At 39.9% G+C, this 27442-nt stretch overlaps 2 protein-coding genes and 1 long non-coding RNA gene across 7 annotated transcripts; 1 reads left to right on the top strand and 2 right to left on the bottom strand.

Annotated features, from left to right (window-relative positions):
* Positions 1–9976: 9976 nt before the first annotated feature.
* Positions 9977–20145, bottom strand: nsun2 (NOP2/Sun RNA methyltransferase 2). The gene is made up of 19 exons (XM_015056048.1): positions 19880–20145; positions 19227–19384; positions 19030–19134; positions 18392–18497; positions 18217–18288; positions 18022–18106; positions 17731–17923; positions 16413–16487; positions 16145–16275; positions 15972–16045; positions 15744–15874; positions 14741–14837; positions 14407–14591; positions 13450–13542; positions 13233–13368; positions 12161–12241; positions 11060–11198; positions 10773–10812; positions 9977–10669 (listed from the first exon to the last, which is right to left on the bottom strand). Exons 1-19 carry the CDS (start codon positions 19943–19945, stop codon positions 10384–10386), a joined length of 2253 nt encoding a protein of 750 aa, XP_014911534.1. The 5' UTR covers positions 19946–20145; the 3' UTR covers positions 9977–10383.
* An 835-nt stretch (positions 20146–20980) lies between these two features.
* Positions 20981–26764, top strand: srd5a1 (steroid-5-alpha-reductase, alpha polypeptide 1 (3-oxo-5 alpha-steroid delta 4-dehydrogenase alpha 1)). Of its 5 annotated transcripts, none has more exons than XM_015056047.1 (6): positions 20981–21431; positions 21595–21761; positions 22831–22932; positions 24137–24287; positions 24379–24470; positions 25608–26252. In XM_015056047.1, exons 1-5 carry the CDS (start codon positions 21121–21123, stop codon positions 24443–24445), a joined length of 798 nt encoding a protein of 265 aa, XP_014911533.1. In that variant the 5' UTR covers positions 20981–21120; the 3' UTR covers positions 24446–24470; positions 25608–26252. The 5 variants fall into 5 exon arrangements, with proteins under 5 accessions (XP_014911533.1, XP_014911530.1, XP_014911532.1 ...); XM_015056044.1 differs by having other exon boundaries at positions 25046–26252; XM_015056046.1 differs by lacking the exon at positions 25608–26252 and adding an exon at positions 26388–26764 and having other exon boundaries at positions 20982–21431.
* On the bottom strand, positions 24604–25849 carry LOC106961930 (uncharacterized). The gene is made up of 2 exons (XR_001427857.1): positions 25758–25849; positions 24604–24912 (listed from the first exon to the last, which is right to left on the bottom strand). It is a non-coding gene; the product is annotated as an uncharacterized LOC106961930 (long non-coding RNA).
* Positions 26765–27442: the final 678 nt, after the last annotated feature.

Genomic DNA, 27442 nt, shown 5'->3' with positions numbered 1-27442 from the left:
ATTTGTAAATACTAAACCATGGATATATGCCGGCCAACTGTACCCTTATTTTTCCACTTTACAATTATGCAGTACTTTGTATATGTCACATAAAATCCCATTGAAATACAGTAAAGTCTGCATTTCAAAATTTTAAAGGGATAAAATTTTGAACATTTCAAGCGGCGTGAATAGCAAAAAGTTTTCACGACAACATAATTTGTCATTGATGGCAACAAGGTCAGTTTGGTTCAAACTATTTGTTTTCTTGATAAATGAATTCTCGTTGTAATAAAGAAAATACATTTTAATTTGTGCAGGGAGGATTCTGCTGATGACCAATAAAGCACCACCAGTACAACAACAGCACCCTTCAGCATTTTTCGCGCAGTCTTATAAAAGCTGTGCTAATCGCTGTCATTACCCTTGTTGGCACATTTACTGACTGGGTCGGTATTAACTGGGTATCTAAGCTAATTCCCCGTTGGTGGACAAATGAAGGTTACTCTGTTCTTTCCTGAAGTCGCTCCTCAGGCTTTTACATCTACCGAGCAAGTTCATTTTGGATACAGATGCTGTTGCCAAGGTGAATGTACCAAATCCCATGAGTGCGCCACATTAACACACAGGTCACGAGGATAGCCTGAGCCAGGCTGAATTTTACAGGATATTACTTCACTTTGGTGGGGTTTGTCTGCAGAGATGGGGATGGCTCCAGGAGACGGAGACAAATATACAGCGATGGGGAGGAGATAAAGACACCACAGTCTGAAGAACTGGCAGGAAAAACTAATCCCAAAATGTCACTCTGACACACTATCCCACCTTTTTTCTGTCTCTGCTGCTAAAAAGGATTACCTTCAACTCTTACAGAAAATCAGTCAACCTGACAAGGAGCAGCAGAGTACAGCTGTGTAGTGGCCTTGTGCTATTTGGAAGTTTGATTGATTAATGAAGCTTCCATGCTTTTACACAACTTAATGCTTTTCAACCAGAGGTGGTTATGCTTGTGGGCGGTGTCTATGCATCCTTAAAAAAGTCTGAAATTCATGTATGCAAAATTAAGACCTTAGATTGCCTTAAATTCATTGGAAAAGATGTAAGTTGGTCTTAAATAAGTTAGTCGCAGGTCTTAGATTTTGTTGTAGCAGGACTGTTTGGTCTCGTATAGTGTAGCTCGTTTCTTTCCTGGGACTTTTCTGTCAGGTAAAAGTTTGAGTCGCACTCAGACATCTTAACATTCTGTAACAAGAAGAAGTTGAGGCAACTGCTAGCTAGCTTTTTGCATACATCATTGGTAAGAGTGAATTATCGCCAGTTGACTGGATGACGTTCAATTTTGCCACTGGCTCATTTCTGTTGCCAATCCAGACGATGTTACCTGCATTCTGTGCAAAAAAACTTTGGGCTACTATACAAAGTATGCAATTTTTTAAAATATATTTCTGTCATGAATCAGGTCTTAAAAAAAGGTCAGGTCTTAAAAAGTCTTAATTTGGAGTTGGTGGAACCAGCAAAAACCCTGTTGTGACTAAGTGTGATCTTCACACTGTATCTAATTTTACTCAGTTTAGTTGGCCAAATACACATATAAATATATCCACACTAAAAATTCAAATTCAAAATTGCATGTTTTTTTTTGTTTGTTTGTTTGTTTGTTTTTCCCAGCACGGACGACTGATGCCATTGGAGACTTTTTTCTAATTTTAATTTTAGAAATCTTTGGTGAAGTTTTCCACTGAAACAGTCAATGATGATTTCTTTGTTTTAGTTTAATTTCACGGTAAAACACAAAACAAACGTCCTGGGTCTTTATGCCCCAAAGCAGGCCTCTAGTTCAATTTGGCCAAATTATCAAAGCCGTATCTCATTGTTATTGTTGAGAAAAGTCTGAAAATGTTTTACAACCTAACAAAATAGAAAATCAATCTGGAAAATTTAGGGTGAGGAAAAACAGTTTGCCTTCCTCTTAATAAAACAAACATACAAAACTATTACTTTTTTAAATCAGATCTGCAAAAATTCATAGATTGATTTTCACCGATGATCAGACAACTTTATGCATTATTTTGAAATATATCGTATCATTAAATACAATATATTGTTAAATTGTAACTACAAATAAAAAATACCCATAAAATGTAATGTTACATTAAAAAAAAAAAATTAAACAAATCTTAGTTTTGTGACCAATGAGAACTTGCAAGTGAAAGATTTTGGCCCCATTAAAGTTTATGTACTAAATTACAGTAAATGATTGATACACTATATGTTAGGTGGTAGAAACTTCTGATACCTGGTTAAGAAAATGCACATTAAATGTATAATATTCTCACATTAGAAGTGTGTCTGGACAAAACAAAACAAACAAAAACGACTGACAGACAATGAGGACACACAGGTTGTTCTACACCAAACAACCTCAACCCAAACGAGTTGCGTCGTAGAAAATAAGCTAAAAGTCTGACATGTAAAAACTGGACACGTGCACACACACACACGGATACACACACACACACACACACACACACACTCTGGCTTCGCACAACAGAGGCAAAGCCCATAACCAGAGATTTACCAGAGGATTTTAAAAGGGCCAACAGTTGTGTGTAGAGAGAACGGAGTGGGATTTGGTTTAATCCAAACATGAAACACCAGATAAACACACACACTCTCTCTCTCCCAACATACACACAACACCGCCGCCACCGCACTCTGTATCCCTCTAAGTGTGTGTATGTCAATTTGCCTCCTGCAGTCTCTTTTAGCGTTGCGTAAGCGCCTGATTATATAATCCCAGATATATATGCGTCTCCACAAGGCCGAGTGCTACAGGGGATAAACTATGCAAGAGCATCAAACCAGAGTGGAGGGGGGGTGATGATGATGAAGATGGGAGGAGAAAGAGGAAGGTAAAGAAAAACAAAGATAAAAGAGCTACAATGTGGTACTTTAAGTGCCATCGCCATGGAGACGTGGAGTAAAATCCCATATTTCCTTCTACATTTTGATGTTACACTGTTTTAAGAAGACGATGGTGTCGGTCATCCTCCACGGGTTGTGTGGACAAAATCTACTCAATCTGAACTTCCTGCTGTCCATGTTGTTGTCCTTCAAGTAAAACTCTGTGAAAACGTCAAAAAGTCACATCATCTTCACGGCGCGCCGATGTTGTCTTTAGAAGGTAAACGCATGGCACGCCTCCGTCTATACATGTGAAGCTTCGACGTAGCCGTGGAAACCGGTCCTTGAAGTGGATGGCTGTCAGATGCCTTGAAACCCCTTTTTTTTTTTTTTTTTTGATGTGCACTTATCTCAAAAATTACTTTGATCTGCTTCTGACAGGAATTGGATCGACTGCCTCATAAATAAATAACGACTGAGGACGAATCCTGCCAGAAGGTTTTCCCTCCAGTAATTAGACGCAAGTTAATTGACACCTCGACAATTAGATATTATATATTCACACTTTACATATATATTTGATCTGAATAATGGAGATTTAATATTTGGCTCCTTCCATCAGGTTAATAGGATGGTTTTTATATTATGTTTGTTTGCCATTTCATGTCTAACACTTATATATTTGAAATCAAGATTTCTTTCATTCATCTAAAAACTTTTCCAGCATTATCTGATTAATATTTACTGTACTGAAATCAGTTTTCACATTTAAAAAGATGTTAAAAATGGATTTAAAAAGATCTGAGAAGACAGGGCTGTGAAGAAATGCATCTGTTTTTCCAAACTCTTTTGCACAAGATCTGGCGTACAAAGACAACAATGAGTAGCTCTGTGAACATTTGGGTCAAGTTATTAGATTTTCAAATAGCTTTCAAGCTCCATTTACATACTGAAATGAATGCCGACGCATCTCACTATGTGACCTAATCACTATTTAACAATAAATCAGAAGAGAAGTCTGACAATTTAGCTAAAGATTCAGAATAAGAAACCTGCTGGTCGATAGAAAACACTACTGGAAATGACATGAAAACATGTGAAATACGTCAAGTTAATTATGTGAAGGAACCGTAGCTAATTGACCTGAGAGTAAAAAGCAATGAAAGGTGTTGAGTGGTGCTCTTGACAAATTGCAGTTCTTACTTTGCCATTAAGGCGTCCAAAGGCCTGTCGCAATAAATCAATTAATAGCATTATAAATTCAAACGAGCTCAATAATTTTCATTCGCATGATTTATCGTTATTCTCTTTTCTCTCTTTCTACTAAAAACTGGATGATAAAAGTTTTCGGTCTGGTGCTTTGGTCTCAGCTGACTCTTTTTTAAAAATATAATTTTGTTTACAGAGACTTCATAATTAATTTTATTTGTTGCTTCTGTCATTTTGTCTTTTTTTGTTTTGGACATTTAAAATGTCGTCCAGTTCCAGTGTTAAATGCTCATTAGAATTTAATTGATCTCAGAGTATGTTCTTGCATTATTAAGCCATTATCGTTATATTACAAGAAAATGGTCTCAAAACAATATTATCGCTTATCGCAATAATACATTTCAAACCAAGCTATCCATTTATCACACAATATCTGACTAAAACAGATTACAATTAAGAAAAGTAACACTGCAAATCTTCCTTAGAGATTAAGAGAGCGCAGCTTCTAATGACTGACGACTAACTCAGATTTAGGAATCTTCTACTTGTGGAAAAAGTCCAAAATGCACCACAACCACAAATTTATATAAAAATATTTAAAAGAAATGGTGCAGGTTCACTCATCTAAGCAGAAAGCTAGTAGATCACAATGACCTTTTTATTTTCCAATTCTAAGAAAACCAAATGTTTTTCCGAGGAAGCCGCTGTTTCAATTAAAAGAAATGTACGTCTGCCTGCATCATCTCAACATCCTCCACAGAGGCGGAGAGGAGAAGGACAACATCTTTTCGATGAGAACGAGTCTATTGAGGGGAAAATAAAAAAGCTGCATCTTAAATTGAGATTAAAAGCTGGGGAGGGGGAAAAAAACATTTTTTTTTTTCAGTACTGGAGTGCTCTCAAAAAGCTTTTCCTGGAGAAAAATAATTAGACGGCAGAGCAGACTGATTTATCTGAACAGAGATTAAAAACAGGAAAGGAGGAGAGGAACTTCAAAGGGTAAAATAAAGGATAAAACGGTAGAGAAAGTGGAGAGGTTCAGTCGACGGCAAAGAGGAAAAAAAGAAAGTCCTGGCTAGATGAAGCCGTTGATAATGTTTAATGCCTTTTAAGGATGAGGTGAAAAGGCAGAGGTCATTACTCACACACACACACACACACACACACACACACTAGGACCACACAAAGATTGGCCGAGCTGTAATAACTCAGACATACACACACAAATACTTGTCCTGTCCAACTGAGGACTTTGACTTCCATTCATTTTAATCAACTACATTTTATGCATTGCTGAAAAAACTAAATTTCGCAACTGCAGCATTTCTCTTAAATAAGAAACACAGTTTGAAATCAAACAGGTATAAGTTTGTCTAAGCAATAAGTTCTAAAAAAAAAAAAAAAAAGCCGCCCTGTGATTCTCCAACTACTTCCTGTCGTCTTCTTCATGATTTGCGCCAGTGACAACATCCCATTGTTGATCATGTGACTCGTGTGATGAGGGATAAGTGTTTCTGTTGCAGTTTTGCTAAATAAACCAATTTTGATACGGCCAAAAAAAAAAAAACCTCCCACCTCATTCAAAACTTTTTACCAAACAATGAGTTTTTCGAAATTGGCACGTTCCCGTTAAGCGAGTTAATTCCAGAAATGTCAAATTGCAGAATTATACGGCCAATGGAAACACAGCTGTCGTGTGTGTTGCAACCACAAACATCGGTGTGTGATAAAGAGTGAAACAGGACCTGGCTTGCATGCAAAACGCTGTGTGTGGTGGGAAACCATCAGCGTTCATCACCCTAAAAGGCATGACGCTGTGGGGGATGCTTTGCTGCAGCAGGAACAGAGAGGCTAGTAAAGGTTGATGGGAAGATCCCTGAAGACCTGAGACTGTGGCAGATGTTTTACCTTTCAACATCTGGCCTGTCAGATGAGATCAAAATTGAACCTTTTGGCCAACATGCAAAAGTGTGGCAGGAATCCAAACACTGCACATCAGCCTTAACACATTGGAACATGGTATCGGCGGCAAGATGGATTGTTTTTGGGGGGTTTTTTTCTTTGGAAAGAACAAAGCTAAGTACAGGGTAATTCTTGAAGAAAGCATGTTAGAGGCCACAAAAGACTTGAGTTGGAGTTTCATCTTCCAGGAGGAGAAAGATCCTAAAACATACCCCCAACGGAACGCTGCAGTAAAACTGTTTAGATCAGGGCTTTTCCACACGACGCAAAAAAAAAAACCCCAAAAAACTGCAGCATCTAGCCAACTTCATCACGCCAATAAAGTTGATTCAACCAGCCACCGGGGGCGCTGTTATAAAGGTGCTGGTGTTGAATAACGGAGAGGAGCGGTTTGTGTTTTATATCCCAAACCTCAATGAAAGCGGCGAGATGCTTGACATTCAGGTTGTTCATTTTACCACTAGGTCCTGTTTTGTAATTTTTTATTATTTTTTTTAGCCTTTCTGTGTTAGCATAACGAGCTGAGCCTTTTGAACAACTCGTGGTGTTGGGGCATCATATGCAGTTTTAGCTCTGCCACATTTTAAAAGCTCCCGGTTCTGATGACGGCATATTTGAGTGTTAGGATGGCCCAGTCAAAGTAAAGACCTACGTCCAATTGAGAATCTGTGGTAAGATTTGAAAACTAATCTAAATGAGCTTAGGCTGTTTTGCAAAAACTCGTTCAGACATACCCCAAAAGATGTATGTCTTTTGGGGTAGTAAGTCAAGGTTCCTCATGACTTACTGCAGTCATGACGAACCTTGACTGCAGTAAGGTTCCTCAAAGTATTCACTCACATCTTCCAAATTTAAACAACAAACAGGTCAGGAATAAAGTTGTGGAGATATAAGACTTGGGTTATATAACAATGTTCCAAAATTGTAACTTTTCACATGCTGCTGTTCAAACTGTCAAGCAAGAACAATCCCAAGTTATGAAGTCAAGTTCAGTATCCTGGGAGTATTCAGACAGTTGGGTATCGTTTAAGGTAAATCATGCAAAACAGTAAAGTAGATGTAGTGTGACAAAATATGCAGTTTATTTTGCATTTCTTTGTAAGAATTAGTCATAAGGTCACAGTTACCTTGCTGCTCAATTCTGACGTTTATCACTGGGTAAAGACTCTTCTGTTCTCAGAACTCTGCTTCTCAAGACAGATCTGTCGAAGCCAAAGGTACTCGACATGACAGCTGCTCTCCTGAATCACCAGAGCCACACTTTCACACATTCAACCAACAAAACAAACACCAGACCGACCACACAAAAAGCAGATAAGTGTAGAAAGAAAGAGAGCATGAAAGAGTACAGGATGCTCTCTGTGGTCTTTCTGTCCTCCCGTGTTCTCTCCCATCGCCGCAGAGGTTGAGGGGGCCGGTTGTCATGACAGCTGTTGTCATGGCTGTAGGACGAGCTAATAAACAAGAGCAAGACGCTGCCATCCATCCATCCATCCATCCATCCATCCATCCATCCAGCGTGGCCTGTTCAAGGCAGAAAAACAAAAGTAAACACAGTTAGCATCATGATTTAGTGGTCAGCCATGAACACCAACTGGTGCAGCTCAAGTCATATTTTTCCAGCCCAACCACGGGAAAACTACAAATTATATCAGCTGATGGTATATGCTCTGACAATATTTCATGGATGTGTTGAAGTAGAAAAATATGACATAAAAAAAAAAACGTAGTGTAAAGCTGCTTCACTTCCACCTACCTCCACCAGCGTCCATCAGAATTCTGGTGGGGGAAGCCGAGAGAGCGCCTGGAGGATCGGTTGCATGCATTATGTCATCATACCACTAGGTGGCTCTGAACATTTGTATCAATTAAAAATCTAACTATAAATACATTTTATTATTATTATGGGTGAAATTCAATCTTGTATATAAACATACATGCATACAAAATAAATAAAAATAAAAAAAAATTTCTCAAAATTGCTTTAACATTCCAAGTAATGTTCGTGTTTTTTTGGTCATTATCACTTGCATGCAACACATATGGGTCATAAAGACGTATCCCATTCACTGATGTAGCATTTTATTACAGTTTATAAACTGTGATAAACAGTTATAATACGCTGCCAGAATGTTAGCTAGTGAATAGCGGGTCACCACCTAACCCATCTGGCTCTCCTATCTACTCCCTGACCTTCTCTTTTCTTAATAAAATTGAGTTGATTTAAAACTTCCTAACAGGTTAATACACATTTAAATAAACAAACTGAAGTCCTCACCTGAGCTTCCTCAGTCTCTTCGCCTCTCTTCAACAGCATCACTATTCTAGCACTGCCATTCTCCTGAAGAGAGAATACATGTAATATTAAATATAATGTTCATTGCTCACACTGATATTACACTTTAAACTTAAAAAAAGAAAAAAGAAAAAAAGGCTCAGTTAGCAATAAAATAACTGAGTGGAATTTCCATTCTGTTCTCCCTTATTCATGCACTTATAAAATAATTACATTGATCCTGGTGTATAGGTTTAACTGATGCCGTCACTGACCTCATGTCTGCCTCCTTCAGCCCTTGTCTGTGGAGTTTTCCACTAAGTCATACAGTAAAAGAAAAGCATTATATATTAGTTGTAAAAAAATTATAGCTCTTAATACAATTTTTAAAAATACAGTTTAAAAATTATTGCTTGGGATGAAGTAGCTGTTCCCTCATTTCCACCCAATATCAAACCAACCTGTTGCCTTCCCCTGTCTGTCCTCATTCTTCCTCTGTCATCTTCTCTTCTTTCTCTCCATCCCCACAGCTGAATGACATTGATTTTGTGTTCAGTAGGATTAAAAATACAGCAGTCAAACCGCAATAAAAATGAAACTTTAGTTTTAAACAACATCCTTGTTGGATTTCTAACTGCACATTGTATCTGATCTGACTTATCAGATACATCGCAACACCACTGTAGTAGTATTGAGTAGACATTTAAACTCAAGTGTCCCCTTGCCAAGTCCTATAACAAGGGTCACCAACCTTTTTGATGTAAGTTTTGCGAGGGAACGCAAAAAGAAAAAAAAATTCCCCATGTCCCCTAGAGGGCTCCGTACTGAGGCAAGTTCCTCGTTGTCCCCCCACCTCCAAAAAAATAAAAAATAAAACCCAATTATCCTCCAACTACTTCCGGTCATCCTCTTCGCCAGCAGTAACATCCGACTGTTGATCATGTAATTTGTGTGATGTGGAACAAAAGTGTTTCGATATGGCTGACAATGGTTTTTCAATAAAATTAATTGTTTAATTGGAAAAAAAAAATTAGTTTTTCGTAAATTTTCTTGTTTCCATTAAGCGAATTTATTTTCATCATTTCAATTTGCACATTTCTGTGGTTATGTATCGTACCTAGAAGAATGAGACCCCAGACACAGGTTGCTGAAGTGATGGTGGCTGGATTCAGCCTTAGAGATGTGGTGAGGACTGTCGTTCTTTAGAGGAAGGCTAAATAAGACTTGGTGTTTCTCTGCATCGAATCAATTCAGTTAAGTTAGGTCACGAATCTGATCAGGACTCCTCCTGGGCCTCTCCTTTGGAGGTTTTACATGGACGTCCCACTCTGTGGAAAGACTGGAAGCCTATCTAGTCTGGGAAGACCCTGGAATGATGGGCTCAACCCACTGGGGCCACTGGAACGACAGATACAGGCGACACCTGCTGCGTTTCCATTAACCACATGAGGGTCAGAACATAGATTTAGAGCTTGGGACTTTCTTTACCACAACAGACTGGAGCAGACGTCATGATGCATCAATGCCTCTGCGTTGAGGGTCAGTCTTGGCCTAAATCTTTTTCTGGTTGAAAGCCATGGCGTTCAGTTGTTTGGACAATGGCAACGTTACTAGATCGGTTTCTTCCAGAGACTAAACATATGGCCTACAGCTGGAAATTCACCTTTATTAGGCTGGTAGGATTAGAGATTGTGCAAATGCCAGTTTTCAATGTGCAAATGAAAAATAAATAAATATAACCATATCAACATTTTTAATCAACTTTGAACTTATGATTACATTAGTTTGTGGGTATCTAAAACAGAATGAAGGGGAAAAAAAACCAACCACTTTATCAGCGAATTATGTTTGGTAAAAGAACAGAAAATAATAATAATACAAATCATTGAACTAAAAATATAACTCCTGAAGGGGAGCTGAAATGAAACCTCCCAAAGGAGGAGTTCATAACTGAGATGAAGCTGGTCTTGTGGTTGACCAGAGGCACATTATGCTCTTTTGGACACGTAGAGCTCCAATCAGTCATCAGTCTGTCACGGCGGCCTTCGTGTCTTTCAGCTGCTGCTGCTCTCCTTGTTCCCACCCTCGATCTTTGGTTCCAGTGATCCGTTTTCATCACCGTTCTCCAACTCTCCCTCTTGTTCCGCCTTCGTCGCTGCCGCCGCCTCCTCCTTGGCTCCGTCCCTGCTCTTCTGCCCCAGGCCCTGCTTGTCTCTGAACACCTCCACGCCCAGCAGTCGCAGGTAGTGGAAGCGCTCGTTGCGCGGGACGAAGGCTCGGATGGACGTCTTTCCCCTCCAGCCGCACAGCTGGATGGGACACTGAGGCTCAGAGGGGTTGCTGTCGAACAGAAAAGGACAGGGTCGGAGGGGGTATGAGCGCCACAAACCGCGACTTCACTTTGAAAATACGTTTTGTAAAGACGAAGATTTAGGCGGCTTACTTGGGGTTTGGGATGTACTTCAACACTATGCTGCCCATTCCTGCGGAGAAAGACGGTTACGTAACGATGATTAATGACTACAAAGCGATAGAGGATCATTTCAGAGTCTATTTCTATACCTGCATGAGGAGCTCTAACCAGGCTCGCTACTTTTAATTAGAACCCGAGGAGCAGATGAATAACTTATGCCGCGTCAGCGTTTTTTTTTTTTTTTGTGAGGACGGAAGATGAACACGTTGTACTTTAAGAGCAGCTAGTAGGTACGGCGTGAACTTGGCAGGGCGTACCCATTTGCTTGGCCTGAGCGTGCGCGTCGTCCTCCAGCTTGCTGAGGAAGGGGTTCTCCTGCGTCAGCAGCACTTTGATGTCCTCCACGCTCACTCTGATTATCCTGGAGCGAATGTAAGGCTGAAGGGTGTAGATGCCCTGAGAAGGTCAAAGATGAGATGGTGGATAGTGAAGTCAGTCAGAGTTCGGACACTTTTCACCAAAGTAAAATTCAAGCACTTTTTGAGGTACATTTTCAAACTTGGAACTAAATGTCATGTTTTGAAAAGTCTCTCACACATTTAAACTGAAAAAAAAAAAACAGTCTCACAAGCAGAGGCTGTGAAGAAATTTATTCAACTGTTCAAATTTTAGCACAGGATCTAAAGACGAACGACAAGAATGAGACGGTTTGAACATTTTGGTAGTCGTTTGGTTCCAAGACGGCATTCAAGGTCAAGTTCCAAATCTAAAACAATGCTAAAATATCTCAATATATGACCTAATCGGTATTTAACACTAAATCAAAAGAGAAGTCTGAGAATTTAGCTCAATATTCAGAGTAAGAGATCAATAGAAAACACTACTATAACAGGTTTTTATGCTTCAAATGTGGAAAAACTGGAAGTTAATTCTTTGAAACAACCATAACTGCAGTTCTTACTTTTCATTAAGACATTGCGTGTTTCAGTTCACTACTATATGACATCAGTTATTATCGTTATCCATAGTTTACATAGCGCCATCTTGGTAGGGAAGCACAGTGCAAAGCATATGTTGTACTTTATTGCAAAACTGTACAGTTTCCAGGACTTGATAAAGAAATCAAGCACTTTCCAAACCTTAAAAAGACCTCAGTGAAGTTGAAGCTTTTTCAACATTTCAAGCCTTGTAAACTGTGTTTCGACAAAACACAAATGAATGTGGGTTCAGTTTTCTGGAAAGCTTGTTATTTAGGCTCAGATCAATGCATCATTTTCACTCCGGAAAAAGTTGAAAGTTCCGTGAAAACACTGGTGGGTCACTGTGGAAATCTGACAAGGGTAATTGTAACTTGCAAACGACTGGCCTCTATAAAAAGCACTCCGTGTGTTTGTGTGTGTGTGTGTGTGTGTGTTTACCTCCTGAGCCAGCCTGAAGGCACAGCCAAACTCCTCTCCATCGCTGTTGCGAGACCACACCTTCACCCCGGTGTTAATGACCTGAGAAGAAAAGCAAAACGGAGCCAAGTGAGGCCGACACGAAACCACCACAGACATGTTGCACACAAGGATTACATAATAAGACAAGTTATTTCATTACATTGCATTAAGCTACTATGGGAAAAGTCCAGAAAAAAAAAATCTTTATTTTGTAATGAACTCCAATCTTAAATGATGCATCTCAAAAATCCTCCACCACCCGATTTTAACAGAGGGCAGATAGGTGGAACGACTCTTCACTGGTCACATTGGGTTCTACAAGAGATCAGAACCACAAGTAGATGGGTGTGTGTTGTTGTGGCAGCGATGAGAGCATTGATAAAGGTGGACATACTCTGATCGTGCAAACTAACAGCAGGATTTATGCAGATGTTAATTTCAATGGATCAAGAAGACAGGAAGACTGACAAGAACGGATCGGAAAAATGAACAAAAAGAAAGAGAAAATGAAAGATGAGCAGAGGGACAAAGACACAGATTAATTGAAAAAAAAAAAAAAACCTTTTTTCTGCTACATACAAACCAACCTCAGAGCTCTAACAAGTATTTAGGATGTTCAGGGGAAAAAAGTCGCGTCATGATATGAATAGTGAGGAGTTCTCTCTCTCTCTCTGAATCTGTATTCATCTGCAAAACACACACACCAACCTGAGCAGGTGTTACAGGGTAGAGAACCAGAGGGATTTGGGACAGAAGAGGGCCCCATCTGTTTGCGCTGCTTTAGTCACAACGACACACACACACACACACACACGCACGAACTGAGCAAAAGGCCAAAGTGACGCATTGCTGCGATAAAACAGCTTAATGCACAACAGAGCGGATCAATACCAGATATATTTTTTCTCCCAGAATGAGCTGCTTATGCATCAGGCTTTTAATGTCTCCCTCATCATAATATAACTCAACTTATACAGACAAAAAAAAAAAAAAGCTAAAGACACAGATGGCTGGAAGAGGGAGCAGAGAGAGAGAAAGAGAAAACACAAACCTTCATGCGCTCACTGTTGTTGAGCAGAACGTTGCGCAGCTCTTTGGACACCATGTACAGGTGTCTCTTCTTGCCCTCGTGGGTCCTGGTGAGAACGTTGCGCTTGGGAAAGTCAGGAGACAGATCGTAGAACGATCTGAGGAAGACGAAAGGGGGGTTAGCATGTTTTACCGACATGCTAACACCATTTCTACCCAGAATCCAAAGAGTTGCTCACTGTATGGAGGTGAAGACTGGGTCGTCTTCAGTCAGGAACACAAACGGGTCTTCTTTATAGCCAAACAGCTTCTGCTTTTTAGATGGTGGAGGTCTGAGAGACACAAAGGCGATCGTTCTAATAGTTCCTCAGATATAAAATTAATAAAGCTTGTTAATCAATCTACAACCAACAGCTGGAGAAGCTGCGGGACAGACATCAGTGACCAGAATCAAAAAGACATTGTAGGGAGCTCTGGTAGTACCAAAAAAGTATCAAAAACATTGTAGGGAGCTCTGGTAGAGCCAAAAAATGTATATATTTTGGTGGTTTTAGTTTTATTTCTTAGAAAACCGTGCCCAAGTTTCTTGCAATTGTTCTTTTTATACTGGATTTCCAAACAATACACTTCAATTTAACAATTTTTTATTGTTGTCTTAAAACTGGATGAACATCAATGTGGGCAATGAAAAAAAATCAAAAGCAGGCCATTTTAGTTTAGTTAGTAAAAACAAAAGAAAATCCCCAGTTTTGTAGATGTTGCGAATCTGTGCCGAGGGCAAAACGCCAAGGTTTTTTTTGTTGTTGTTGTTTTTTACTAAAACATTTTTTACATTCATTTTACATTAGCTGTATCTATCTTTGCGGAGATGGTGTGGATCTATGGTTTCCAAAAAGTGTGTAGCCATATTTAGAATAGTTCTAAAAGATTTATATACTGTATAATGACAAAAAGGCAAAAAAAAAAAGAAGTAATTTTACATTCCATCCATTTTCTCTAAAACTAAAGCAGCTGCTGTGATGCTTACACTTCTGACATATCCTCCTGGCTTTTAGCTTTATTTTGACACCAAGATTATACATACAGAGTTTGTAATTGCTCATAAAAAAAAAAATAAAAAAAATCTCAATTAGATTTGGGTTTGTCATTTTTTGAGTGGACACCTCTCTCTTGATTATTGGCTAAATGGGACTCACCCACACACAGCATCTTGTTTACCAGCAGCCTCCTGAGCCAGAGGAGCTCCTGCGGTTTCCGTCTCCCCGTCTCCTCTCCCTCCTGGGCCGCCGTCCTCCGTCTCCTCCGCCAAGCCTTCGGGGAGAAGACGGGGGACGTCTGCTGCCAGCGAGCCTCCGGTTTGGGTCGGAGCGCTCTTCCTCAGCTGCAGGCGAGGCAAGAAAAAATAAAAATGAACAGAAAGGAAACCTGGCTGAGGTTAGCGGGCGCGTTATGTAGTTGTCGTGTGTGTGTGTATGTGTGTGTGTATTTGTGGGGTTTTGTTTAGGATCAACGGATGTTTGTCTGAAGCACCTTGGGGTGTCTTTTGTTCCACGGCATGGGGGCTTTCTTCACCAGCACGGCCACAAAGAAGCCTCCGGTGTTCTGGTGATGAGGCAGAATCCTCATGCTGACAATAAAACACAGAAACATCAATTTCAGCTGTGACTGTTAGAGCGCCACCTGCTGGCAGAAAGCCACGACGTCGTTAAACCGGTCAGACAAAAGAAGCTTTGAAATTGTGAGGCAACAGCTCCTTCTAATGGTCTAAATCTGATAAGTCTTCAAGCAATACAATTACTTTCATTTGCTCAAAGGGATTAAAGTCGTACAAAAAAAAAAAAAAAAACACACAAAACAAGCAAGTTAGGTAAGTTTTCCAACCTGAAATTAAATTGATCTCATGATATTCTGAAACAAGAGGTTACACTATTAGAATAAGGCTGTCTCCATATTTGAGAATAAAACATGGTCACACCACTTTGGAGGGTTTTTTTTTTTTTTTTGGTTTTTGCTCAGACAGCCTGACCTTGTTTTTGTAATTTTATCCACTGTTTGTTCAGTGAGAACGTCAATAAATTTGAAAATAACACTAAAAGCAGTTCCTGTGTGCCGTTACCCAAAAAGGCAGTAATAAATAGTTCTTATGTTTATTGTCGTTACAATGTAACTAACTCCATATTGCCCACCTCTATTTTATTACCACACCATGATTGTCCATGTTTTTATGAAACCATCACTATTATAGAGAGCTGAATCAATCTTTTTGCACCTTTTGTAAGCCTCATGTTCAACATGGCAACGCACCAATTGGGGGGAATAACTTTGCTCAATTACAGCCAGAGAAAACTTGGCATCTAATTAAAGAATCTTAAGTTTTAGCGTTTTTTTTTTTTTTTTTAGAAAATTGCATTTTAAAGTGTTCGGCACCATGTAGCAGAAGGCTAACGCTTTGCAACAGGCTGCTGCAAAAACACGGAGCAGACTCCTTCTGGTTTTGTTCCAGTGAACCGTACGTAAGCGTGTGAACTGGTACCATCGCTCCAGGTGCAACCCGGCCAGCTTCTCCGGGTCTTTGGGTGGGAACATGGTGGGACGGATCTGAGTGTGGCGGCTGCTCGGAACCTCGGACCAATCCGAGAACCACTGGCCCTCCTTGGTCATCAGCTACAGAACAAAAACAAGATAGAATTCATTCTTAACTTTGAATGCTGAAGTCTTAAATAAAAAATGATGATAATAATTCAGATACACTTCGCAGTACCTTCCAGGAAGTAACCCCGGGCATCCACTTGAGTCCTGGCAGGTCGGCGGATGCGTCCGCCAGCTCCAGCGCTCCTGCCATGACGAGAAGTTACAGGTTTGATTGTTTTTTGGTTTTTTTAGGGATATAAAAATTACAAAAACTTCTCTAAACATGTGAAAAGTGTCTGTTACCTTCACTCTTCTCCAGCAGTGCCGCTATGATGGCTTCGTCCTCTATGGGGTTGAGCGAACAGGTGGAGTACACCATCCTCCCCCCTACAGCCAGCTGCTCAACGCCACGCACCGCAATGCGCAGCTGCAGCCTACAACACACACACACACACACACACACACACACACAGGTAACGCACTGGTGCCAACTTTATAAATCAGTGCCACACCAACGGGTCTTTCCTCTTCTACTTCAGCTTCGTCTTCCTTGAGGAAACGTCCGACTCACCCGTGGAGGTGCAGGCTGTTGCTGGTCGTCCATTTCTTCCACACGTCTATGTTCTTCCTCATGGTTCCGTCTCCGCTGCGGAACACAGGGCAGAACCCGTCAACACATCGACCTGTAGAACCAAAACCTCCAGACAGTTCGGGTTTCGGCAGACTGATGAGTTTGTGTCTGGTTTCGTTCCTGCCCCTGTTGAGTTTGGCAGCGTCCCTCTTGGCTCCGCTCTGGAGCCGACCAAACTCAGACAGCTCTGCAAACTGCTGCAGTTTGGTTTTGGCTAAAGGATCTGACATATCTTTAAAAAAAAAAAAAGAAAAATCACTTTGGAAATACCTGAATGGAGAACGAGCCTCGTCTCCATTAACACAAATATTATCCATTTATTTTTCCTGAAGAGTAAACTTCATTGTGATGCTGCCTTTCTTTTGTTTTCTGGAACAGATGAGTCATTTTTAATCACTTTTCTGAGCTCAACACCTAGCGAAAAACACTTGCATTACAAACGTGCGCAGAACGGCGTCGGTATTCCGCCGAAATAAAAAAATATGATTTCACGATGGTGCCGTTTCATCACGATTAAAAATCACACGTGAATACGTTTTTTCGAGCAAGAAGTCATTAAAAAACATCTTCTTCTAGCAACATCTGGCTTCTGACCGTGTGACTCACATGATGCGTAAATGGCGTTTCCATCGCAATACAGCCAAAAAAAAAATAAATAAATCAAAGACAATCTTTTAGTGAATATGAGATTTTTCAAAATTAGCAAATTTATTTCCGTAATTCCAATTTGCGCAATTATATGGTTAACTGAAGCTCAATTCATGATTTTTTTTTTAATTCTTTACCAAATGACGGACCATTCTTGTGGGATTAAGAGGAATGGATGTGCGCGGCTGTTCATTGGCAACACACACATGCAAAAAAAAGAAAAAGAGTGAGCACTCTTACTTTAACTCAAAAGACCCTCTGAGGGGGAATTAAGTTTTCCAGGAAAAGGAAAACGGATTCGTTTTCCTGTTTTAGCTAGAAGGAAAAGGGATAAGTAGGTTGTTATTGAACGACCAAATCATTCTCCAAGATGGTGACTTTTTGGATTTAACACATTTGGAATCTTGGCTTTAAGAGAACAAATAACCCAAAGCTGAACACAACGCTACGGCAGATCGCTCAAGTAAAGTCAGGGTACAAAGCACTGATGTTTTATCTTATTTTCTTATCTTGTTGTGTCTCCCGTGTTTGTACAACAACCCCCTCTCTTGTCCACAGTTTACAGCTTATCGTAAAACACCTAAAACTCCAGCCCGGTGCGTCCTCTGACCTGCAGGGAACGTCGCACAGGACTCGATCGTAGAACAGGATGTCCTTTCCGCCGTCGGAGTCGATCTGCAGCATGGGGATGCAGGAGGCGTCGTGGTTCACCACCATGATGCACGGACTGTTGAGGCGCTTGGCCTGATGCACCAGCAGGTAGCAGCGCTTGTTGTCCACGTCGTTGGCAATCACAAAGCCCTCTGAGCGGCCGAGACGGAGGTTTAAACGCTAGTTAGGACATGTAGTGGGAACAGATTTTTCAAATTTTTTATTTATTTTTTTTAACAACTGCGTTCACCTGGAAACGGCACGTCCATATCGGAGTGAAGCATCTCAATCAGCTGAGCCGTCTTTGAACCGGGAGCGGCGCACATGTCCAGGATCTGCACAGGGAAGCGTTTAGAAATACAGCTGAATAACTTCAACGTGGATGAAAACAGGAGGAAAACAACTTTTTCTCTCTATTCAATATTAGAAATGAATATTTGTTTACCTTGTGGTGGGACTCGATTTTCAGGAGCAGAGGAGGGATCATGCTGACAGCTTCCTGTCTGCTGATGTTACCCTGCAAAGAAACATTAAGCAAAGTTCTGAGGGATGTTCAAGTGATGCGGACTTTAATGGAATGTTTTTAATTAACAGGGGGAAGGAAAAAAAATAAAACGTACAGATTCAGTCTCGCTGACCAGGAACTGATGAAACTTCTCCAGCAGGGGAGACTTCCTAATGAGCTTCCTGCTCATGTTGGTGTGCCAGGCCTGCTCATCGGGATACCTGGAGAGAAGAGCTTAGGTTTATCACAGGTTAAATCTGTAAAACAAAGAAACAAAAAAACAGGTTTAATCTGTAAAATCTTTATTTACTGCAGATTTTATAGGTTAAATCTGTAGAATCTGTAAATCTGTAATAAAAACAGACTATACAGGTGATAAAGATAATAAATATAGATTTCACAGGTAAATACAAATTTTACCTGTAATCAATCAATTAATTAATTAATACAGATTTAACTTGTAAAATCTGTTAATTACAGATTTTACAAGTTAAATATGCAAAAATCTGATGTACAGATTTAACAAATCTGTAAAAACATGCAGATTTTACAGATTTTACCTGTATGTGTTACAGGTTAAATCTGCAATAAATACAGGTCCAACCTGTATTTAAACACAGGCTAATTAAAAATTTTACGGGCTAAATGTGTAAAATCTGATTTACAGACTTAATAAATCTGTAATAAATACAAATTTAATCTGTAAAATCTAATTCACAGCTTTTACAGGTTTTTTTCCTTTTAAAGACTTACCAGCTGAGAGGCTGTGGGGCTTCAATCTTCTGGCTGTCGATTTCCAGCTCCTGAATATCTTTGAAGTACTTTTCCTTCAGACAGTGGAGGATCTCCTTAGCATGACTGCAACATGGTAGGATAAAGAAAAAGAAAATAATTTTTGTTACTTTTGCAGCAGGTTGACCTTAAGTTGACCTCAGCTCCATGCTGCTCACCTCTTGTATCCAGTGATGCGGATGGTTGCGGGCAGCGGCTCCCTCATGGCCTCCATGAACTGGTCAAACTCTCCCTCTGGGATCAGGCCTTGTTCCTTGTAGTAGTCCTCAAACAGCTTGTTCTCCTTGATGATGTCCGCATAGCCTGCTCCCCAGCCCTGGAAAACACGGACGCCTGTTTAGGAGCTGGGCGGAAACCTCTGAATAGTGCATGAAATCCTGCAGGGTTTTTAAATGCAACTGCTTAAAAAAATGTGCATTAAACTTAATGACATGTATGAAGTTTGACGTGTCAGATTTGTCTTTCAAGCGTACTTTAAACCTTTAAACTGATTGGCAAGTCTTTAAAGACTAAATTATTGTCTCCAATGTCTCGTGTAGATATTAAAAAGAAGAAGTTTTAACTGTAGGCCTTAAATTAAAGAAGGAAACCACGTTTACAGAGTGACAAACTGTCCACACACATGGCAGCTATAAAGCAAACTTTCCACTTTTGCTGCTCAGTGCTTGCAAGTTTAGCTAACCCTCCAAACCACAAGCATCTCTACTGTTCATAGAAGCGGCGTAGTTTTACTTTAAACGCCGTTAAATCGTTCCTGATTGAGCCAAACACATTAGCGGGATTTGCTACAGCAGAAGTGCGACTCTCTTACAGCGTTGTCTCTGTCGTCTCTGCTAGCATTCTGGTTTTTCTGCCTCTGTCGGCTTCTTTTCCCCATGCTGGACCAGCAGTGAACTCTGGAGAAAAGTCTACGCAACGACGTGGAAGTCAGGGCGCACGGAAAGGAGGCTTGAAACTCGGCAAAACAAATCTTCAACCAGCAGCCTTTGGAAAGAGATGTGTTGCTCTGCTGGGTATCACCACCGGAACGTGTTGCCTGTGTGACGCACGTGAATCAGGACCAATTCGAGGTAGCCATAATATTTGCCAGAAGTAATAGGATACCCCTCCAGGGCACTGGGGCCCTTTATATGCCTAAAAAAAATGTGTTTATATTTATAAGTAAGCCGGTGTGTCCCGAGTTTTAGGTGAAGCTTAATAATAATGAAATAATAATAATAATAATAATAATAATAATAATAATAATAATAATAATAATAATAATAACAATACCTACAACTAAATAAATTAAATGCATTATAATTATCCATCCATTTTCTTACACCCTTGCCCCTAGTGGGGTCGGGAGGGTTTTTGTCAGGGGTAAATAATAGCTTTGGTCAGATTCCATTTTCCATTTTTGTGCTTTTCTTTCCACCAAAAAATATAAATCTAAGTAATAATATATTATTATTTATTATTAAATAATATTTTAAAAACTTTTTGTGATCACGTCTAGTAGTATTACACATTTTGTGATTGTTGGAGGAGAACTTGCCCCTCACAATATGGTGACCGCGTTGACGTACTGCTTCTCCTGTGAAACTAAGCTCCTGGCTCGTAGGTGGCTCTGATAGGTGGACTTTTAAGAAACACTTTTGTGTGATTGGCTAATTATCCATGCTTATCCACAACGGATGACCTGGAGTTTTCGTATTAAAAGTGCTATAAAAGTGCACAGCAACAGTAAAATCACGTTAAGCTAATTTCATAATGAAAACATAAATAGTTGGTAGGCTTTGACATCATTTAAACAAATAATGATTGAATATTCATGGCATGATATGGGCCATATTTTCTAGTTGAGTAACGTCGTTGCAAAACTGAGTTTTGTGATTGGTCAACAGCATCTGACAGCATGTGGTTCGAAAAGTGATTGGTTCGAGGCGGTCCTCTCGTACGCTCAGTCGGCATTGCGTTTTCTTTGTGACAGCAAGTAAACCAGTTCATGTCCTGTGAAACAGGAGCAGTATCATAAAATTTTAACCCGGTATCGTTCAGCTTTCCGTTGCTATGGACGTCTTCCTGTCCTGGCTGTTCTCCTCGGAGGAGCAGGAGCTGTATATTTTAGACTGCATGGCTTACTTCATGTATTTCATGGCAGCCTTCACATTCGTTAGTTTACTTTTCCAAAACGTCCCATACGGAAGGTATGCTTCGAGCAAATATGGGTTTCCTGTTAATGTGAAGTTTGCCTGGTTCATTCAGGAGCTGCCCTCCTTATTGTTGCCTCTGTGTTTGGTGTTTTGGACATCTTCCTCTAAAACGTCTCTATTACCCAATCAGCTCCTCATTGGTATGTTCCTCTGTCACTACGTTCAAAGGTAAGTAACCAACAACTTTTACGTAAACTTAATCTTTACGTTAGTTGTGTCCTTGTACTTATATTATTACCTACATGTATGGAACTTTGTGTGTTATATAAATGTGCAAGTCTGTAAAATATCTAACACGTTTTTATTATTATTATTTGTTATTTTTTTGCAGAACCCTTATTTATCCATTTTTAATTCGAGGGGGTAAAGCAACACCGTTCGCCTCATTCGCCCTGGCCTTTGCCTTCTGCGTTTACAATGGTTACATGCAGGTTCGATACCTGAGTCACTATGCAGAGTACCCTGCAGACTGGGTTACACATCCACGCTTCATCACAGGTGAGGGTTTTCCATCTGATCAGCGGATCTTTCATAGGAGCCATTAACAATAGAATTGCGCCAGTTGGAAAATAAATGAATAAAAATAGGCCAATTAAGAACAAACTTGATAAAAAAAAAAAGTTGTTGCGCTGGGACAAGGTGGTTTTTCAGTCCTACTGAAATAGATGCATGTTGTAGAACTGTAATGGAAACACTTTTTTTTGAGTCACGTGATCAACAACCGGATGTTACTCGTGGTGAAAACCACGAATTGGACGACAGGAAGTATTTTTTTTTTTTTTTTTTTTTTTTTTTTTGGACAATGTTCAGCTTGTGCCACCAAAGCTCTCACATTTTTCCAAAGTTCATAAAACGTTGAGTGTTATTCGAACATGTTGAACCCACTGCTCTTCCGTAAAATGACAATTTCCCCAAATGGCTGCCGGTGTAGCTGAGGCTGACTTCTCCTCTGGTGGCTGACAAATGGTGAGGGCTAGCACCAAGCATTAAAAAAAAGCTCATTCACACTTAATTTTAATTTAATTTAATGGAAACACCGCAATTGTGAAGTTGTGTTTTTTCCGACATTAGCAAGAATACAGACAAAGATTTGCGCACATTTGTAATGCAAACGCCGCTAGTGGCTCGCAAATGTCTTCACATTTTGTCACCTTACAACTTAAATGTGTTTTATGTGATAGACCGACACAAAGTAGGGTGCGTTATCCAAGTGGAAGGTAAATGGGTTTTTAAAATTAAGACTGTAAAAATGTACCCTGCAATCCCATTCTCCCTATCTGTACTATTTACATTCTGCAAGGCTGAATCTTCTGCACTATCTAAACACAGATGGATCCCCCTCAGGGAGCGGTCGGATAAGGGAGGCTAGAAAACATTTGCGTCATCAACAAAACTGGTCACAATGACCTCTGAAGATTGAGGATGTTCTCTGCCCAACCTGGCAACCCTAAGCGGTGGAAAATTTAGTCAAGGATAACACGAGAAAAGCAATGAAGGAAACCGTACGACCCTACTGTTGATCATCGATTGATAATATCTGCTGACAGAGCTTTGGGTTCGTCTCCAGGTTCTGCTCTTTGGCTGATTGGCTGGCTGATGAACATCCACTCTGACCACATCCTGAGGAGCCTGAGGAAACCCGGCGAGACGGGTTACAAGATCCCGCGAGGTAAAGTGTTTTCTCTCGGCAGATCCACGCAGAAGTGTTTTCCTACCGTCACACTGACTAGAAACCGCGGCTCTAAAGACCTTCTACCGTTTGCTCTTAATGCCTTTGGATAAAACGGTAAAGAATCACCAAACCTGATGTTAAAATATCTTCACAACATTTTGTAGTATTTATAGTAACACCAATAGAAGTGACAATGAAGTATTAGCAACTTCTTTTGGAAAATTATTTAGGCATGTCACTGAATTTTAAGAAAAACAATAAATGCATGTGTCTATTATATATAAGAAATGCAGGTTCTAGCTGTTTTGTGCCTCTAAATGCCTCACATTATTTTGTAGATATTCCTTATTATGTTGAAAACTGTTTTTTCTTATCATTTTCTGCAAACATAAATAGCCTGTAGAATACAGTGTATTGATTTTCTCCACTTTAAAACCTGAAAACTGATGTTAAATTGCGGACCGATGGTGGATATTTCTCAGAAATGATAGTTTTCTTGTTTTTCAAAAGCTCGTGTAAGATTTGTGGCTCCAAACAAGATTTCTTTATATGGAAAATGTTTTGTGTAAGTGTGTGTGTGTATTTTATTTTCTGTCCTGTAATGCTGTTTACATCTAATCAAAACAGAATAATATCTCATTACACGCTTTTTTCCCAGATATTCAAAATTTTGCTAAGAAACGAGGACTGCTGGTACATTGTGTTATTTGTGAAATCGGCCGTGAAAATCTCTCAGACGTGTTAAAGCTGATCAGCAAATCATGTCTTTATTACTTTGTTCTCTTGAGTGAGCTCAGTTTTATTTGCAGATTACAAACATAGCAGATTAACAAAATCAATATTATCTAGAATTGTGTATTTTCATATTCAAAAGTTGTTTAACAACATTCAACATGTAAAACATGGGGAGACTGCTGACTGATTAGAGTCGCACTTTCCTCAAAGCTACGTTTAGCTATCAAGGCAAGAGGAGGTACCTACAGCACCTGGAGAGTCTATTTGCTTTAATTGTTTTCCTTTTCGTCACATTAAAACCCTAAACTTTAATCCGGTTTATTTGTAATTTTATGCAACGGTTCCGTCTTCCAGAACAGCGACCTGGTTAAAGTTGTATATTGTCTTTTTTTTTATTCCAAGGCGGTTGTTTTTTGTTTCATCAAACACATAAACGGTTCCCTTCTCTCCTCTCCTGCTTCATCAGGCGGAATGTTTGAGTTCGTGTCCGGAGCCAACTTCTTGGGAGAGATAACCGAGTGGGCCGGCTTCGCTCTGGCGGGCCGCTCGGCTCACAGTGCAGCCTTCTCCGTCTTCACCACAGCGGTCCTCGCCAACAGGGCTGTGGCCCACCACAAGTAAGAATAACACGCACGCCGAGTTGAGCTCGCTCTCGCGGGGCGTGCATACGTTCACCCTGAAAGGATCTTTTCTTGTCTCGCCTCGCAGATGGTACCTTGCTAAGTTTGAAGACTATCCCAAAAGCAGGAAGGCACTGATTCCCTTTGTGTTCTAGAAAGCTGCAGAGCCGCCCCAGAAAGGTACTTCTGTCATAAACTTTGTTTGTTTCCTTACTTTCTTTCGCTTGGAAATGACGTCTGTTATTATTCAGTTAAATAATAGCGTGGACGGACATCACTAATTCGTTCATAAATCAGCAGGAAACCCCTACGACTTCAGCTGAAATGCCACTCAAGTTACGCTCGCAACACAAAAGACCTTATGCGACTCCTGTCCGTGGACTGGACAGGGAGATACATGGATCCTCCTTCCATCCAAACATACCGACAAAAAACAGAGCAGAAACTGGAAATCTGAAGCTGATGTTGAATAAAGACCAGTGGCGTGCACAGATGTTTTAGTGGTCAGATGCTCAAATGGGGAAATGGGGCACCTTGAACCTCTAGCTGCCTTAGTAGAGAGGCAGCCAGAGAGCATTTATCGTATCATTTGTTGTGATACATAACTTTCTTGCTAAGAATTCTCAATTAATGATGTTTTAAAAAAAAACTGTCTGTGACATCAAGATAACTAGTTGTAAATGTTTCACCCCACTTTCTTCAATGAGAGTATCAATAAATGTGAAAATCTGATTAAACCCACTTACTGTGTGCAGATACGTTACGGAACAAAAACGCAACAAACTTCCAGAAAACCGCAAAACAGCTGAAACACTGAGCTCTTCTAAATCAAGACTAAAAAAAAACCCCACCCGTTCAGAGTGGCTTTCCACCCATAATCACTGGGACGTTGACCAACACACACGATGCGTATTGATGATTTTGACGAAGGCACTCGACAAAACTTAATGTTTACCAGTTTCTCAATTGATGTCTGTATGATGTTTTTTATGGATTTGTGTTTTCATGATGGAAAGCGCTTTGGACTGCCTTGTTGCTGAAATGTGCTATGCAAATAAACTTGATTGAAAGTACACTTCTTTATGTGAGCGGTGTCCTGAAGAAGCGTCTTACAAACGGGAATGTTTCTCAAAAGCAGCATTTGTGTTTGTGGGGCTATAATTGCTGCGGCACACACTCACAGCCATATAGTTGTATAAAAAAGAAGTAGTAAATGGTTCTAATTGTTACTTTTCTAATTGTAGTACAGTCACAATACTACAAGAAAATACTGTGATATTGTCAAAGATTTAAGAAGGGCACTTTTTTTGTCCATAGGAACAAAACAGCAGGTGCTCCAGAACCTCCTAGTGTCTGATCTGTGCATGCATCTGATGGAGAAATTTCAAATCTGGTCTTCCTGCTTCATTTTGGTCTGTTTATCATTAAAGAAATCTAAAAACCAGACAGAGGAGTCTTTGCGGTAACAGCAAAGCCTGATACTTTTATCCGGCTTCAATTTGGAAATCACGCGCCTCCTCTCAATAACTCACCCAAGCCTGAAACGAGGAGATGAGAGTCCTGCCTGAGCACCGCCGTGGGGATTCTCCACCAATCAATGAAGAAGAGGAACTCACTGATAAACGTGGATGGCAAGTCAACGCCACATGGGGAACGCACAGAGCTTAAAAAGACAAAAACTCTAAGAAAATATACAAGTGGAAAAGTTAGTATTGATTTGAATGTTGTGTAGCTTCAGGTGTTGTTTTGTGGTGACTGTTACTATGAGTAAAGTTTTTTTTTTCTGAGTGAGAACTGTAATAGATTCATAATGGGATGAAATGTTATTCAAGTGCCATTAATTCTCCTCTTTTTTTTATGAAAACAAACATGTTCAAGAAGCATTTTCCTTTCACTTTTTACAATTGTACACAACTTAGTGCTGTTCTGTCACATAAAATCCCAATAAATTGATTTTTTTTAATGATCGTGTGAAAGTTTTGATATCTTTTCCAAGCACATAGTGCCGTTTTATAGCACAATCAAGTAATTATGTTAACTTCAGTTGTTATAAAAATGCTGTATGTATATCAACTATGACTTAACCTTCACCTCCGGACAATACAGTGGAAAACTGGACCCAGTCTGCTCTGTGAGGCAGAAGCTCAGAAGCTTGGAAACCACAGGAGGAGGAGGAGCTTCATCCTTGAAGGCGGAGCTAGGTACACCCGAGCATTTTCGCAGTTGAATGAATGGTTGCCACAGGAGATTAAAAGATTCCTCAAACATTCATGAAAGAATCAAGGCAACACTCCAAGTATGTTTTAGATTTACCATTATAATGTTACAAAGTCTATTTTACATAACACTGCCCCTTTAAGGCTTTGCAGTTCAGCTTAGTGCTACACCGAGATGTTACCGTCAACATATTTTACAGACCTACGTGTTTTGCTGTAATTTTTCCACCCGTCATCAATAAAAACTTAAGTACTGTATCTAAGCGTGATGAATTGTGGCGGCTCTGTCACAGATTGACGTCTTTCATTTTCCAAATCCCTGTTGGCGTCTCGCTCCTTCTGCTTCTTCTCCGGGCCGTTTCCTCCATGCATCCTCTTTAGCCAGGCTCCTTGTAATTGCATCACTATATTACACTCGACAGTTTTAAATGAGACTTCCTCTTAATTTTAGCATCATTCATTTTGGGGGCAGATGGAAGTGGGATCTCCTCGTTCTTCTTTTGTGTCTTGATGAAAGGTTTCAGTCTGGGCTGTAAATACTTTATAAGAGGAAGATTTCCTCGGCCTTCTCAAGCGGTGTGGTAGGGTTAGGCTGTATAATTTTCACTAAATGCTTGAACAAGACCTAAAATAAAACGTTAATGCCAAACGTATCTATAGAAATATTTTAGAGTGAAATGATGTCTATCTAATTAATCAATCAGTCAAATAGTGATTAAGCCGCTTCTGTCTGTGATTTATGTTGTTTAGTCATACTAAAATAGTTTTCTTTTATGGCCAGTTAAGTTCAGAAATCAGACTCCGTCTTTTCAACCATTATTCACTCGGAGCAAATTATAAAGCTACAAAAAAGCATCAGAATGATGGAAAGAAACAGATACAGTAAATGGATAATACTTCAATTAAATTGCACTGACGTAATGTGACGTTGGTTAT

This window comes from Poecilia latipinna, unplaced genomic scaffold, assembly GCF_001443285.1.
Source record: "Poecilia latipinna isolate Pla-1442-1.1 unplaced genomic scaffold, P_latipinna-1.0 Scaffold1350, whole genome shotgun sequence".
Classification (NCBI taxonomy): domain Eukaryota; kingdom Metazoa; phylum Chordata; class Actinopteri; order Cyprinodontiformes; family Poeciliidae; genus Poecilia; species Poecilia latipinna.
Note: the sequence above shows the minus strand (reverse complement) of the source record. Positions and strands in the feature narration are given on the sequence as shown.